At 39.2% G+C, this 17,292-nt stretch overlaps 1 protein-coding gene across 3 annotated transcripts in view; it reads left to right on the forward strand.

Moving 5' to 3' along the window:
- The first annotated feature begins 2,842 nt into the window (after positions 1 to 2,842).
- Positions 2,843 to 17,292, forward strand: part of GABRG3 (gamma-aminobutyric acid type A receptor subunit gamma3) — a 417,910-nt gene continuing 403,460 nt past the window's right edge. For 2 of the 3 annotated variants that reach the window (XM_075265197.1, XM_075265198.1), the window contains exons 1-2: positions 2,843 to 3,426; positions 6,675 to 6,823. In XM_075265197.1, the coding sequence (XP_075121298.1) occupies positions 3,320 to 3,426; positions 6,675 to 6,823 (256 nt within the window). In that variant the 5' untranslated portion in view covers positions 2,843 to 3,319. Of the gene's footprint in view, positions 3,427 to 5,048; positions 5,117 to 6,674; positions 6,824 to 17,292 lie in introns of those variants that run through there. The other variant, XM_075265199.1, reaches the window with a different exon arrangement.

Here is a 17,292-nt window from a genome sequence, read left to right on the forward strand (position 1 = left end):
CAAGCTAACTTTTCCCCATAGGAATGCATTGGCCAGCGCTGATTGGCCAGAGTACGGAATTCGACCAATCAGCGCTGGCTCTGCCGGAGGAGGCAGAGTCTAAGATCGCTCCACACCAGTCTCCATTCAGGTCCGACCTTAGACTCCACCTCCTCCGGCAGAGCCAGCGCTGATTGGCCGAAGGCTGGCCAATGCATTCCTATAGGAATGCAGAGACTTAGCAGTGCTGAGCCAGTTCTGTTCAACTACACCGTGTGCCGGTCAGCCCATCTGATATAGCAGAGCCGAGTGTGCACACTCGGCTCTGCTATATCAGATGGGCTGACCGGCACACTCGGCTCTGCTATATCAGATGGGCTGACCGACACATCAGATGTAGCAGAGCCGAGTGTGCACACTCAGCTCTGCTACATCAGATGTGCACACTCGGCTCTGCTATATCAGATGGGCTGACCGGCACATCAGATATAGCAGAGCCGAGTGTGCACACTCGGCTCTGCTACATCAGATGTGCACACTCGGATCTGCTATATCAGATGGGCTGACCGGCACATCAGATGTAGCAGAGCCGAGTGTGCACACTCGGCTCTGCTACATCAGATGTAGTAGAGCCGAGTGTGCACACTCGGCTCTGCTACATCTGATGTAGCAGAACCGAGTGTGGATATAGGAATCCATAGGAATGCATTGGACAGCGCTGATTGGCCAGAGTACGGAATTCGACCAATCAGCGCTGGCTCTGCTGGAGGAGGCGGAGTCTAAGATCGATCCACACCAGTCTCCATTCAGGTCTGACCTTAGACTCCGCCTCCTCCGGCAGAGCCAGCGCTCATTGGCCGAAGGCTGGCCAATGCATTCCTATGGGAATGCAGAGACTTAGCAGTGCTGAGCCAGTTCTGCTCAACTACACCGTGTGCCGGTCAGCCCATCTGATATAGCAGAGCCGAGTGTGCACACTTGGATCTGCTACATCAGATGTAGCAGAGCCGAGGGTGCACTAGAACCCTTATGCACACTCGGCTCAGCTACATCAGATGGCTCTGCCTTGGCCAGCCTTCGTCCAATCAGCGCTGGCTCTGCCGGTGGAGGCGGAGTCTAAGGTCGGACCTGAATGGAGACTGGTGTGGAGCGATCTTAGACTCCGCCTCCTCCAGCAGAGCCAGCGCTGATTGGTCGAATTCCGTACTCTGGCCAATCAGCGCTGGCCAATGCATTCCTATGGATTCCTATATCCACACTCGGTTCTGCTACATCGGCCGGTCAGCCCATCTGATATAGCAGAGCCGAGTGTGCACATCTGATGTAGCAGAGCCGAGTGTGCACACTCGGCTCTGCTACATCAGATGGCTCTGCCTTGGCCAGCCTTCGGCCAATCAGCGCTGGCTCTGCCGGTGGAGGTGGAGTCTAAGGTCGGACCTGAATGGAGACTGGTGTGGAGCGATCTTAGACTCCGCCTCCTCCAGCAGAGCCAGCGCTGATTGGTCGAATTCCGTACTCTGGCCAATCAGCGCTGGCCAATGCATCCCTATGGGAAAAAGTTTATGTCACAAAAATTACAATTACACACCCGATAGAGCCCCAAAAAGTTATTTTTAATAACATTCCCCCCTAAATAAAGGTTATCCCTAGCTATCCCTGCCTGTACAGCTATCCCTGTCTCATAGTCACAAAGTTCACATTCTCATATGACCCGGATTTGAAATCCACTATTCGTCTAAAATGGAGGTCACCTGATTTCGGCAGCCAATGACTTTTTCCGATTTTTTTCGATGCCTCCGGTGTCGTAGTTCCTGTCCCACCTCCCCTGCGCTGTTATTGGTGCAAAAAAAGCGCCAGGGAAGGTGGGAGGGGAATCAAATTTTTTTGGAGTTTGCCACGTGATGTTCGATTCGAATCGAACACATCGAACAGCCTGATATCCGATCGAACATGTGTTCGATAGAACACTGTTCGCTCATCTCTATTCACATTGTTTGTTTGTCAGTGCTGACCAATTTCTTTGTCTTTATTTCATCTATTTTTTTTGTATGTGATCACTGTATAATTATGTACCATAAGGAGTCCATTAGCCCATTCTAACCATGTATATTTTATATGATAACTAAGACAATTGCTTTACCTTCACTGTACTTTGCTGGACTCAGGTCTGATTTCTAATAATCCCTTCTCTTTCTTTCTCGCTATCACCTGATTATCAAATTTCTAGCTATGGATCAATAAATCAATGAATTGCCTATCTACTTATCTATCTATCTATCTATCTATCTATCTATCTATCTATCTATCTATCTATCTATCTATCCATCCACCAGTCTACCATCAAACAATTCTATCTACCTAACTACTCATACACTATTCATCCATTGGGGTAGTATTCATTCAACATTTTGTGAACTGAATAGGGAATTTACAGTTTACAGGGATTTACAGTTTGTTAATATGAGTAAATGTATCAAAAACTGGATTGATAGGTGATAGACAGACAGACAGATAGAGATAGATCACTATTTCCACTTGTCTGTTTGATTTTATTGACAAAGCAGAAATCTCCAGATCCTGCCTCTCCACATGTAATACATTTCCTATTTATTTCATTGTGCTGAAGGAGTGTTGCAGAGCTCCTTCACCCATCATTAAAGTAACGTATTATAGATCATCTTCACACCTGCTGCCTGAAAGCAGGAAGATGTTCCCTTGTCTGTAACAGTGATGAGAATGATCTCCTGTCATTAAAAGGGTTAATGTTGTTCACGGAGAATGAACTTTCTGCTTGCAGTTTCTAGTGCTCCGAAGCAACGCTAGGCTGGCTAATGAAGCAGCATAGTGCATAGCAGTGGCATTGTCAAGTCGTGTATTTCTCTTATGAGAAGATGGTGAGATTCAAGGCTTACGAGACTAAGAGCTGATTTCTGCAGGAATATGGTGCTGGTGGATCTAAACCCTTGCACTTCTATATCTGCTTACAGTGGAGGGAGTCAGACTTCATTGCTCTGATGCCTGTTGGAAGTGAAGGTTTTATTACTACACTTTGGAAATAGGTGTGCTTCATCCACTGTGCCTTGTGTACTTCATTGCTTTTCGATCACCAACTGCAATATAAAACCCATTGTACATATACTAAGTGAAGCAGGAGAAGCGACGTTACTTCAAGCTGAGAATAATTACAATAAAAGTGCAGGATCTTTTCTCCAGACAAGTCTAAGGAGCCAGCCTTGCTATTTCATCTGGAAGCATACCTATCAGCACAGTGCAAACCTGCAAAGTAGCCAGCCATACTATCCTACTTTGAAGAGGAAGAATTTTCCATTGTGGATATCCTATGTACATTACTGGTCCTTTTACTCAGTTGCATCTGATTGCATCCACCGCAGTTATGTCTGCTAAGCTCCTAGTGCTTTTCCTCTTATTGTCAGTATTCCAAGCCTGGTAAGTCATAATGGAATCGTATTGTGATGCTGTGTTTTGTGGTATTGCTCTGCAATAGAAAACGCTTGTTTGCTCTCTTTCCCCTGCTGTTAATCCGCATTTTAAGTCATCCTAAGTCATTCGTCATTCAGAGCATTCTGATGAAAGTGATTGATTCTTCTCATATTAGTAAGGAAACTGATGTGACTGATAGTACAGCTGTACTGATGCTGCTGTGACTCTTCAACAGGAAACTTATTCCCGTTTATTCCTTTATATACAGTAATATGTGATACTACCAGGACCAGAGTAGACATATTCATTAAAGGATGGATGAATTGGAAATAAATTGACTGACAACTGTGTCTACCAGTTCTATTTGATTCTACTCACAGAGACAAAATCTTATGATCCTGTTTTTTCACGTCACAAACTTCACATTTACTTCATTGTGCTTATCAAGCATTGCAAGGCTCCTTCACCCATCATAAAAGCAATTATACAGTAAATCATCTTCGCATCTGGCTCAAGAAAGCAGTTACGTGGTTCCCTTGTCTATACCAGTGGAGTGAAAAAGCTGCTGTCCTTGAAAGGGTTAATGTTTTTCCAGAAAATGAACTTTCTCCTTGCAGTTTGCACTGCTCAGAAGCAATGCCAGCTAATGAAGCAGAGTAGTGCATAGCCCTGGCATTGGGAAGTTGTGTCTCCATTATGAGAAGATGATGAGATTCAAGGCTTACAACACCAAGAACTGATTTATGGACATGTTGTTCTATTCCTAGGAGCTCTTCAAGTCAGTAGCTTTGGTAGTGAACTGAGATGTCAGACTCATGATTATTATACAATGTTGTGTCTTTCTTAATAACCAAACATTTCCTAGACTGTCATCTGTTGGAATATGTAGATTTCCGTCTCACGATTGTCATCCTCTGTGATTTACGTCTGTCAACTTCTGTTCACATTGTATCCAGTCATGGCTCTCATACTCTATCTCTCCGCCTCAATTCTTAAGAATCATTTCTCAGTTGCAAGGACAACAAGTACTGCGTGACTGGATGAAGTGAGCAGTAATGTACTGAGCCCAGGTTTCTTGATACATGCAGATTGCACTTAGTGACCATATTTCCTCCTGCTACTGGGATGCTCCTCTTAGAGAGTAAGCCTTGCTGCATATGTGCACATGTTGCCATTACATTCCATGGATGCAGGAATATGGTGCTGGTGGATTTAAACCCTTACATTTCTATATCTGCTTACAGTGGAGGGAGTCAGACTTCATTGCTCTGATGCCTGTTGGAAGTGACGATTTTGATACTACACTTTGGAAATAGGTGTGCTTCATCCACTGTGCCTTGTGTACTTCATTGCTTTTGGATCACCAGCTGCAATATAAAACCCATTGTACATATACTAAGCAGAAGCGACGTTACTTCAAGCTGAGAATAATTACAATAAAAGTGCAGGATCTTTTCTCCAGACAAGTCTAAGGAGCCAGCCTTGCTATTTCATCTGGAAGCATACCTATCAGCACAGTGCAAACCTGCAAAGTAGCCAACTATTCGATTCTACTTTGGAAAGGAAACGTTTTACACTGTGGATATTCTATGTACATTGCTGTTCCTTTTACTCTGTTGCATCTGATTGCACACATTGCAGTTATGTCTGCTAAGCTCCTAGTGCTTTTCCTCTTATTGTCAGTATTTCAAGCCTGGTAAGTCATAATGGAATCGTATTGTGATGCTGTTTTTTGTGGTGATCGTATTGCTCTGCAATAGAAACTCTTGTTTGTTCTCTTTCCCCTGCTGATAATCCGCATTTAAGTCGTTCCCCATTCAGAGCATCCTGATGAAAGTGATTGATTCTTCTCATATTAGTGAGGAAATTGAAGTGAGGCAATTGATAGTACAGCTATACCGATGCTGACTCTACAGCAGGAAACTTCTCCTAGATTATTGCTTTATAAATGTATATTGTCTGTAATATAGACGATTTATTCCATGATCAATCAATGTATCTGTAAAGTAAAGCAGCATATTAGCTGATACACCTACCTGTTGGAGTTCTACGTTCTTCTTCAATATATCATATATTGTTATATTGGGGTCAATCTGTGCATGGCTTGTTCTATACATTTCCATTTGGAGATTCTGAATAATATAGATTATAAAGACATTGGTATTGTGCCGATCAACCAATGGTAAGGGGATACAGTCATGATATTTTTAGTATGTGGCATTGCTATTGTTATTATGATAAAATATTACATAAGTACTGTCATTTGAGGTAACAATACAGTGACAGAACTGGTAAGATGGATTCAGTAGAAAGAAACCCCGGAGCAATACAGATGGAAAGCAGGATAATGGGTACTGGTGAAATCCAGTTGTGGACCAGTAAAAGAACCAATATATAGTATTTCCCCTTGAAAACTTTAACACAGTGTGAAAAATATCATAGGAGTTTGGTTTCTCCGTCTACCTGACTCTAATCCATTTTTCTTGTAAGGCCTGTGACAGGGATATTAATTCTGTAACATACACTGGTCACCTTCTTATTCCATCTCAGCTCTATTACATGTAGTAATGCTTAAGAGCATTGTTAATGTGATGGCTTATCCTTGCTCTTGTCTGATGGACAGCTTCAACATTGGGTTCCAAAATCTTCTTAGGAGATACTGTTGCATACATTATTAAAGGTTAATTAAAACTAGTCATGATTCAAGTAAAAATGTCTATGTTAAAATGTCAGGTTGTCTGACTTTGCCAAGTACAAATGGGTGTATGGAGGCCAAAACCACTGACCGCTTTATTAAGAAGACCCTCCCCCCTCGTTTCCCAGATCCAGACCAGCTTTCCTGGTACCAAATTTTATTTCCATCATATATTATGTATACTAGTCATCTTCTCTGAGAGGATCGCTATCCTAAATTACATTTTTTAATGCAATTGTATCTGGTTATCTAGAGAAGTTTCATTCTATGTGACTTCTGATTTATGGCTATATCACGTTTCATTCACATTAGCATGGAGCTAACAAGTAAACAGTTGCAGCCTTATTTTACTTGACTTTTGCATTCAGTGGCTCTTGTTGTGCGATATCAGATTCAAGTTATAGAGGCTACATCTGTACACAGCCCCATCTGTTATAAACTAACAACATCTTCCAAGGCTGTACACAGTCTCAGAAAACTTAACATATTCATTTAAAATGACTTTTATATGCAATTTGTGCTTACATTTTTTTCCCCTTGTTGAATTGTATTGCTACAGTTCCAGAAAAATTGAAGATGATGAATATGAAGACTTAACATTTAACCAAAAATGGGTGCTGGCTCCAAAAACACAAGACACAGATGCCACACTGATACTCAACAAGTTGCTGAAAGAATATGATAAGAAACTGAGACCTGATATTGGAAGTGAGTTTTGTTTAATTTTATTCTAGAAAGAAATTATACCGTAGATGGCTAAGGATGCAGTATAAATGAATGACTATCTATCTATCTATCTATCTTCTATCTATCTATCTATCTATCTATCTATCTATTATATCTTTCTATCTAGTATTCATTAACTAAGTCATATATATCTAGCTAGCTCTCCATCTGTTTATATATCAGCAGAAATAATCAATGGCAATAACATACATCATGATAATAGTTATCTTAAGGAATGTAAAATTAGTGAATAATTTGCAAACCATTATGCGTGACCATTAGGAAACCTTTTCTTGCATTGATCTATATAATCATTTCAGAGAGAACGACCAGTTAGTACTTTGTGGATTAATCATAGAGAAGTAGATGTGAATGTACCAATGTGTATAGAAGGCTTCAGTAGATTGTTTCGGGTATTTGCATTCCTTATTTACCCAATCTTTCTCTTATTTTATGATATGATTGAGTACAAATTATCACTTACTATTTTTATATTTTGTAGAATTTATTTTGTTTTAAATGTTTTTTTGGAAGTGGCCATTTACATAAATCCCACATGAAGAAATATGCTAGCATTGAATAATAATGAATATTTTATATTTTTTTCTGTCAGAAACTGCTAAAATCCTGTTTTTAGCAACTATGTATGTGAAGACAGTGCCCAATGTACTGTATATACAGTCTAAGTTTGTACTGACCTATAGCACTACATACATTCTCAAATGACGATACACAAGGGTAATGGTGGCAGACCAATCCACTGAGACAATTAGACAAAAAGTAAAGAAGACTCTTCCTTAATAGTGAAAGAAAGAAATCATTATTTTCATGGGTCCGTCCCTGTCCCTCTGTGTCACATAATGGAACTGACACTATGCTTTTGTGCACTAACCTTTGCAAACTAGATTTTTGGGCTATTAAATGTGTACAGAAATAAAAATAGCTAAAAATGTTATCATGTTACCAGTGTGCTCCTCTTAACATATTAGCCCAATCTGTTATGGATGTGTTTTTCCTTAACTCTACTGTAATACAGGTTTGTGTCCTCCTTTACCTGTCCTCTTGGCTGGGTCTGTCTAGATATATGTATAAGGGAATATTGTCACTCCTTAGGGAGAGACCACCATATAGGTGTGTGGAGGCTTATTAAGCCTTTAGATATATGTATGACAAGTTAAGCAGTCTTTCCAAACATAACATGGTCTCAAGTTATCATAAAGATATGTTTCCCATCCTATTTGTGTCTATGTATAACCCCACAGTGGAAAGTGTGGATTGCAGCCTTTCAAGGCATTTCTTAGCTTGTCTTGATATTGTGATTAATTGGTTTCATGATACATTGGAATCCTAAAACAAACTTACGATCAGTTGAATACCTATTGTGTGTTGTAAATCTCAGAATTATGTCAATTTGTTTACAAAGTTACAAGACTCTAACAAAATTTTAAAATGTTCTGCTTTTATTGATAATGAATAGGTTTACATACGGATGTCTAATACTCAGAAACACGACTGGACACAATTATAAAAGTTAGCTACTGAAGCATTAGAAATGCAGGCTATAAGAATAAGATAACACACCTTTACACATTAGTTACATAGAGTAGTACATCATCTGTATGAATAGTCATGACATTGGACTCCAAATGAATTTTGTGAGATTCTCTCATCTCTATTGCACATTCCTATAACATTCTATATGGAACTGGTTTACAGGGACTAATTGGAGGGGCATAATTTTATACACTGTCTACCAATAAGTATTTGGACACCTGTGGTAGAATAGAAAAACAATATTTATTCATATTCAATAGTTGGTAGAACCCAGCAGATGCTTCCTTACGGATGGTATTGATCGACCGCAGATATCTTCATTTGCATGGGTGTCCAAATACTTATTGGTAGACAGTGTATAAGGCACTTCTGAGAACACTACATGATACTTTTTTATTGGGCATTTGGGCCACTATACATGGAAACAAAATTTAAGATTCTGTTTAAGGACACTATCTATATGGCACAATTTTATTTGGGGCACTTTTAGGGCAACATACATGTTGAGCACTAAAGGGTATTATTTTTATGGTATATTTCGATATACCAACTTGAAGGACTCTTTCCTTATCTTGGCACTATATATTTTGGGGTGATTTAAATGTATTTTGTGCATGGACTATTTCTGTATGGCTTTATTTAATGTAGTGCATTGTGGGGAGCAATGTGTGTATGGCGCTATCCACCATGAAGGACTTTTATACTATAGTACAGTGTTTGGGGGCCCTGGTCAGCATGACAAACACACTATATGAAGGAGGGAAAATATTGAAGGCCGAAAAAGTTTTCAGAGGACTCCCATCATAATCAGCCTGAAACCATTTATGTCCTGTTGAAAGGTCCATCACCATTCGCATAGTCAGCATACCTTTTTTGTGTCAGAATACAATATTGCTGCCAAGATTATCAGCTTCTAATTAATATCCTGTTGATGAACTGTTATGCGCACCCAGGGTGTGGCCTCACCTGCGACAATTGGGATGAAAATGCATTTACACAGTACAAAAAGTTCATTTGTGCTGACATTTGCACAGTATTCACTTTATACGAAAGTCATTGCACTACACAATTGCATAGTATTTTATAGTACAAAACAGATGTGATTTGTTGACAAATGCTACAGTACATCTGTATGGTTGAGGAATTCTAAAAAAAGAAAAAAAAAATGACAAAAACTCTTTACTCTCCCAATTTAAAAAAAAAAAAACTCATTAAAAACTCATCATAAAGAATAAAGTTTTTCGTATTGTACATGATTTTTTAGCTGTCAACAGAAGAATGTGCTGATGCCTGTTAGCATACATTCTCCTGCATATGTTATTTAATTGCTCATATATTTCATTACAGTACTTAAGAGATACCTTGTGTACAGGCAATAACTAACAGTAACTTATGTCATCCTGAAGATCACACTGAACAATTTCTCTGAATATGAATAAAGAATGTTTTTTATCTACTTCGAATTAAACAATGTTAATATTCTGTCTACATAAAAGACAAACACCATTTCTTTCTCACTCTTGGTTTGTTGCTTAATAGTGTTTTCTTATCAGTAGCTTTTGTATGAGGGTGATCTTGTTCCCATTGATACTCTTACACTGGTGAATCTTAAGTGTACCTTGAGAGGTTACTGGAAATGTATTGAGGTGAGTTGAAAGCCCCTAGCAAGCACTGGCCTGCTCAACTCATATATCCGCCTGCTTAAAGGGATTCTACCATTAAAACCTTTTTTTTTGTGGATAAGACATCGGCTATTCATCTCTTACCTTTAGACGTGATCTCCACTGCGCCGTTCCTTAGAAATACTGGTTTTTACCGGTCTGCAAATGAGTTCTCTCGCAGCGATGAGGGCGGGCCCCAGCGCTCAAACAGCGATGGGGTCGTCCCCACCGCTACCAGAGAAATGTCTCCAGCACCGCCTCCTTCTTCGTCCACCGCGTCATCTTCAATGTCTTCTTCTGGCTCAGGCTCGTAACTTCTAGCAGAGCAGAGCAGACTGCGCAGGCACACAGGCTACGGGAAAATGGCCACTAACAATACTGTGCAAGCGGCCATTTTCCCGTGACCTGTGACCTGCGCAGTCTGCTCTGCCCGAGGCCTAGAAGTTACGAGCCTGCGCCGGAAGAAGACATTGAAGATGACGCTATGAACGACACTTGTCTGGCAGCGGTGGGGACACCCCCATCACTGTTTGAGCGCTGGGGCCCGCCCCCATCGTTGCGAGAGAACTCATTTGCATACCGGTAAAAACCGGTATTTCTAAGGAACGGCGCAGCGTAGACCACGTCTAAAGGTAAGAGACAAATAGCCTTTCAAAAGGCTATTCCGACGTCTTATCCACAAAAAAAAAAAAAAAAAGGTTTTAATGGTAGAATCCCTTTAAATATTATTTTAATAGAACTATTAAAGATGAAGAGAGTATTCTCAGCTTTATCTGCTCCTTGGGAAGTCGTCATTCTCAAATCTTGAAAGTAGGGAGATGACTATGAACCCCACACCAAGCAGGCCTGATACATTTCATTTGGGTTAATAAAATGCATTTGGATGATTTCTATTTTTGCAGACTCTGTACTTAGAGGTTAACTGAAGTTAGACATGACCATTATGTCTGAATGGTTTGTTTGCTTCTTCCTTCCTTTCCATTTTTCCTTATGCTGTTATGAAATGGAGTTCTCCTGTTTGTCATCATTTGCCTATTAGTTTGTTCAGTAGCGATGTGTTGTTCATGAATGTGAATGATGGGGTCAACCCCTGACTAGACCACATCAGCTCACTTAATCTTCCCCCTTAAAGGGGTAGTCCCATGTACATAATTATTTTTAAATTTGTAGATAATTAAAAGTTAAACATTTTTGCAAATATAAGTAATTCAATGTTTGGCAGAGTTTTAAAGATTTTCTCTAAATTTTTTGTGGTCACAGTCTGTTGTCTTGATCGGTTGCCAGTAGATATGACCATGAATGCAGGAGTTTTCTAATATCTGAAAATCAGCCATGAATTCTTTATTGTGGCCGGGATATCTTCTGATACATGTAATGTCCCTGCCTGATAACCCGGCTACAATAAGAAAATCATGGCTGGGCTCCTGACAAGTCCCAGACCATAGAAAGTTTCTGCATTAGTGGTTGTATCCATTGGCAACCAATCAAGATAACAGACTCTCACCCCTAAGAAAGTTAGAGAAAATCTTTAAAACTTTGCAGAATTTTTAATTACTTATATTTGCAAAACTGTTTAACTTTTCATTATCTACAAATATAGATATGATTATGTACATGGGAATACCTCTTTAATGGCTAACCCTACCCCATATGTGGTTACCCATGCCTCCTACAAGGTTAACCAAGCCTCCATAAGGGTCACTTAGTCACATTTTAGTCTAAGATTATGATATCCTGTGGATGACATTAGATTAAAAGGAGGAGTGGATGGGGTTGTCTGAGTATCTACACATCATAATTTATAAGGAGCCACTCAGGATCCAGAAGTCTATTTAGTGATTGAATCCAGATGATTTAGCTAAAAGGAGGTGAAGTTCCCATCGATATTGTTCAGGTAGTCACTGGGAAACTGCTTTGCAGCTCTTACCATCAGTGAAGTCAAATACACAAGCATGAGGAAAGGGTATAAAAGATCAATAATTGACACATCTAGTGAGAATACCCAGTATGAGGTCATAGTATGCATGCATTTTCAAGCCCAACACAAGGGGTAAACAAAAGAAACGGAAAGAAAATGCTACCAATAATCATAAAATTTATTATTTATTAATTACAAAAGACAAGGGACAACATATTAAAAAGTGACAGGACATATTCTACCAACAGGTAGGTATGAGGGCAGGTTCAGTAAGTAAAGGGTGTGTATACATCAAACAATGGGTTAAATGCTCCAATGCATCTGAAAAAGTTAGGCAAAGTAAAAAATAATTAGATAATCCCTAACATATGTCATAAAGTGACAAATTCTTGGCTAGTGCAAAAAGGGACAATCCAATTTGTATAGAATATGTCAAATATCAGATGTATCCACAGTCATATCTATATACTCATAGCTGGCTAGTCCAGCCAGCAAGGGTGGAATAGTCACAAAGCAAATGCATATGGTCAATCAAAACACCAGTAAGGGATAGACTGCATGGAGCAGGAAACATAATAGCTGAAAAGTTTTTCTACATACCCATAGATACAGCATGCATGTATGCTGACCAGCCCACACACCAGGGGCCTGGTGTAGGAATCTGTTCTTAGATCATTTTTTGTGTTCAGGTCTTCTACCTTGGGATTCTGTTCTCTGGGTCCTAGTGTTCTCCAGATGTTAGGGTCAGGATTTCAGATTAGGATTTCAATTAAGGAAATATTTTGAGACTGTAGGATCTATGGTGGCTGATGGTGGAAGGTCACCATTAAGGGACAGAACTGAGGATAAATGTAGGGAAAGTCAGTATCAGTCTGTTTGATTATCACTTAGATCATTATACCATCCCCATACTGTTACATGATATGTAAGATAATAAGAAAAGATACTCTATAATTACAATTTATATTACAATTGCCTAGCTGTTTCCTTTAACTGTGGATCGCTCAGCTGGCGTGTCGATGAAGAACACAGCTAGCTGCATGAATTAGTGTGAATTGCAGGACACATTGATCATCAACACTTTGAACACACATAATTTGCTAAAGAAAACAAAATCTATAACTGCCATCTAAATCAGGTATATTGTGTCCAATACTTTGTGTAATTTGTTGTCTTTATTAACTTTTACATTCTAGGGTTAATAATTCATTTATGGTCATTTTACTACTTGACTTAATGGTCACTAAAATTCATGGACAGAAGTTATTCCTTCTGATGGGCATATACTGATTAGACTTTTACAATGAATACATTGTAGCCTTATAAGAAAAAAGTCTCAAGCCCATAGTTATGACATGTGATTATTTGGTTCATTTGACATTAGATTGACTTAGCAGTGGTATATTCTACTTATGCTAAGTTGGAGTTTTCCAATAAATTTACTTCCCTATTCATGTTAAATGTTTGATTTTAAACATACTCCATAATAATAGATATGAAGGCACACACCTTCCATAAGGCGATCTGAGGTGATGGAATCAGGTGACGCTTCATGGAATAAACTGGGGGAGCGGAGTTGCGGCATTTTCTTTTAATCATCAACTACTTAATCTAATCATTGTGTTATTGCAATAGGAAAATGCCAAAAATATTTACTTACCTGTCCAGGTTCTTGTACTGGCTGCCCTCCGCTGCCTCCTGCACTTATGTCACAATGCTGAAAAATGCCAGGATGCTACAAACAACGTCCTGGAATAGTTCAGTGTTGGTTACAGTGCAACCTTTAGATGACAGCAGAGTTTGACCTGGACAGAAGCATGGACAGGTGAGCAATAATTACTGTATAAGCTGCTATCTATTGCAATATTACAATACATAGTGGCCTAACATATCCTGGGGAGGGTAATATACTGTGTGTGAGGGGGAGGGGGGGGTTAAAAAAGGGATCCTAAACTTAATGGTGGTGGTGGTGGTGATGTTGGAAAAAAGGGGGCGTATACTGTATGTGGGCTATAAAAAGGGGGTCCTAAACTGTATGTAAGGTCTTAAAAAAGGGGGTCATATACTGTGTGGAAGCCATAACAAGGGGGTCATACACTGAGTGGGGGCCATAAAAAGGGAGTCATAAACTGTGTATGGGGTCATAAAAAGGGTCATATACTATGAGGGGTCTTTAAGGAGGAATCATGTACTGTTTCAAGAGCATTAAAAGATGGTCATATACTTTTTGGGGGCAAAAAAGGGGGTCAATTACTGTGGTGGGCCATAAGAAAAGAGTCACATATTTTGTGAGGGCATAAGAAAGAAGTCAAATACTGTTGGGGCCATAAAAAGTAGGGTCATATATTATGAGACAAAAAGAGTCATATACTGTGTGGTGGGCTAAAAAGTCATATACTCTGTTAAGGGTTTGAAAAAAAAATGGGTTATATACCGTGCGCAGGGTCTGGAAAACAGGGTCATATACCGTGTAGGGGGATAGAAAAATGGGGGTAGTATATCGTATGGATGCCAACAAAAAGTAGGTGTTATACTATGTGGGGGCCAAATAAGGGGATTTTTTGATCTGCCAATGGGGCAATGTGTCCTAAATAGTGGGCCCCATCACATTACCAAAGATAGTTTTGGTGGGGAAACCTTTTCTATAGTTCATCTCAGGCAGCAGAGTCTTTGGGCAATGTGCAGTATCTTGCTAAAATGATTAGACCATCAGAGTAGCTGTAATACTGTACAAACTACAGCAGCTCAAATACTTTCTCTAGAGAGTTGCCATCAATGACTGATATTCTAAGACATCTACTCATATAAATAGTGTTTCTCAAGGTTAAATTTCAAGAAAATTATTCTCCATCATATTATATAGAGAATGGGATTCTGCACTCTTTTATTTGTACAAATGACAACAAACAATGTAATGCAGTAATGGCAGAATTCTAGAACATATTCACATTCATTATAAACTAGCGCTGAGTCTACTTCATTCTCAGGATTGGTGGAGATCTGACTTCTGAGAACTAGTGATATGTCATCACTTTTGAAACTGTAACATTCATTTAAAAAGAAGACAGTTTGTTCAAAAAACACACAAACACACATACACACACACAAACATGCACACACGCACAGATAAGCTGTGGTCGTTTGGATAGAAAAGACAAATTGTAATGTCTTTGCCCATTCGGACTTTAGTGCCATCCTCCAGCTGCATGCTACAGCACAGGAGTCGTGTCCAGCTATAATTCCTCGCTTTAGGTTGTTGTTGTACTATCTGACAACAGTACTGTTGTACTGCTTTATTCCATCACCTCTGTAATTGATTTTTCCACCACACACATCTTTTACACCTTTGTTTACCTCTGCTCCTCAAATAGTTATCTCTGCCTTACTTGGGTGATTGACATCTTTCCTTCCAATGAAGTCTGGGGCAGGTTCTTTCTTCCTATACTGTATATTGTTTTTCCACTCTCACCTTAGTGCTTGATATTTGTCTTTCTGTGCGTTCTGGCTCTAAACTGTTACTCTTTGTATTTATAGTTCTGACCTTTGACCTTTCTTGTGACTACTCTCTTGGATTTTGATTTTGTACTGCACTGTTCGATTGTTTTTGACCCCTTGGCAAGCTGACCTCCTGTTTGTTGTTTGTCTTGTCTGAGTTCTGTGTTATCACCTGTATCAAAAGAAGAGACTGGAGCCCAGTTGTGCACTGTTGCCTAGGTCAATGAGGAAAGAAGCAGGGACAGGGAGGAGGGTTCAGTTTAGGACTCACTGTCTTGTCATTTCCTTCCTCCCAGGGTTCCCCAGCAGCTACACCAATATTGTTTTCAATGACTACAGCTTGTCCTAAGTTATTAGCAGGGAGTATAGTCAATTATCTGCAACTGTGTCTCCATTAGCTCAGTCTAACCTAACAAAATAATCCTGAGAAACTCTCTGCTGAAACTTGAACACCCCTTCACTTCTGCTCTTTAATCAGAAGTTATCCTACTGCCTCCCATGTCTCCCCACTTCATCTATAATTGCTTTTCCTCGCCCCCTACTATGATTCTCTTTCCCATGATTGTGTCTTATTCTATGTATAGATTTTGTTTCTCCTGTGTTTTTGTTATGAGAAGTAGGAGTTAATTCCCTAAAAGTGCTCCCTTCTGTCTCCTTCATGTGTTCCTCATGCTTTTAATGCCTTCCATAACCTGCAATAAAGCTAATGCCTCTAACTTGATATCTTCTGTCTCCTTTGATCTTCTAGACTCTTCAGTATCCTGAGTTATATTACTTAAAGATTTAAATGCTGACCATAGCACCTAAAATGATTTACAGTCAAAAGTCAAATAAAATGTTTAGAGAATAAAAAGTGTCTTGGAATGTGACAACAAAACCGAAAAAATAAATACTACATAAATTTGGAAATGCCGTAATCACAAATCGCAGAATAAATATAACATGTTATTTTTAACACAAGCTAAACATTACAAAAATACATTAAAAAAAATCATTGGTACAAATGTTGCTTTTGTCGGTCTCTTCCCCCCAAAATTGGAGCTCAAAATGGTTCATTATGCAACTACAATTTGTCACACAAAATATGATATCTCTTTACAGTACATTGAAGAAAAAAATAGTTATTGCAGATGGAGCATGGAGGAGAGGGAACAATTACTGGTCTTTTAGGAAAAAAACTGGTTATTCCACTAAGGGGTTTACATACAGTTATGGTACATTAGTCAACTATGTTTATTTGAGATGGAAATTTAAAATCTACAATAAAAAAGTTACATTTTCAGGATGATCTTTTTAGTGTAACTGTGCTGAAATATTAAACAAACAGATATGTTAGATACATATGTTGTAAGGCATTGTGCTAACATCACTAAAGTGTATCCTAACTGTGACCAACAAAGATACAGTCCTATGAAAAAGTTTGGACACCCCTATTAATCTTAATCATTTTTAGTTCTAAATATTTTGGTATTTGCAACAGCCATTTCAGTTTGATATATCTAATAACTGATGGACACAGTAATATTTCAGGATTGAAATGAGGTTTATTGTACTAACAGAAAATGCGCAATATGCATTAAACCAAAATTTGACCGGTGCAAAAGTATGGGCACCTCAACAGAAAAGTGACATTAATATTTAGTACATCCTCCTTTTGCAAAGATAACAGCCTCTAGTCGCTTCCTGTAGCTTTTAATCAGTTCCTGGATAGAGATGAGCGAACACTAAAATGTTCGAGGTTCGAAATTCGATTCGAACAGCCGCTCAATGTTCGTGTGTTCGAACGGGTTTCGAACCCCATTATAGTCTATGGGGAACAGATA

This window comes from Leptodactylus fuscus, chromosome 2, assembly GCF_031893055.1.
Source record: "Leptodactylus fuscus isolate aLepFus1 chromosome 2, aLepFus1.hap2, whole genome shotgun sequence".
NCBI lineage: Eukaryota > Metazoa > Chordata > Amphibia > Anura > Leptodactylidae > Leptodactylus > Leptodactylus fuscus.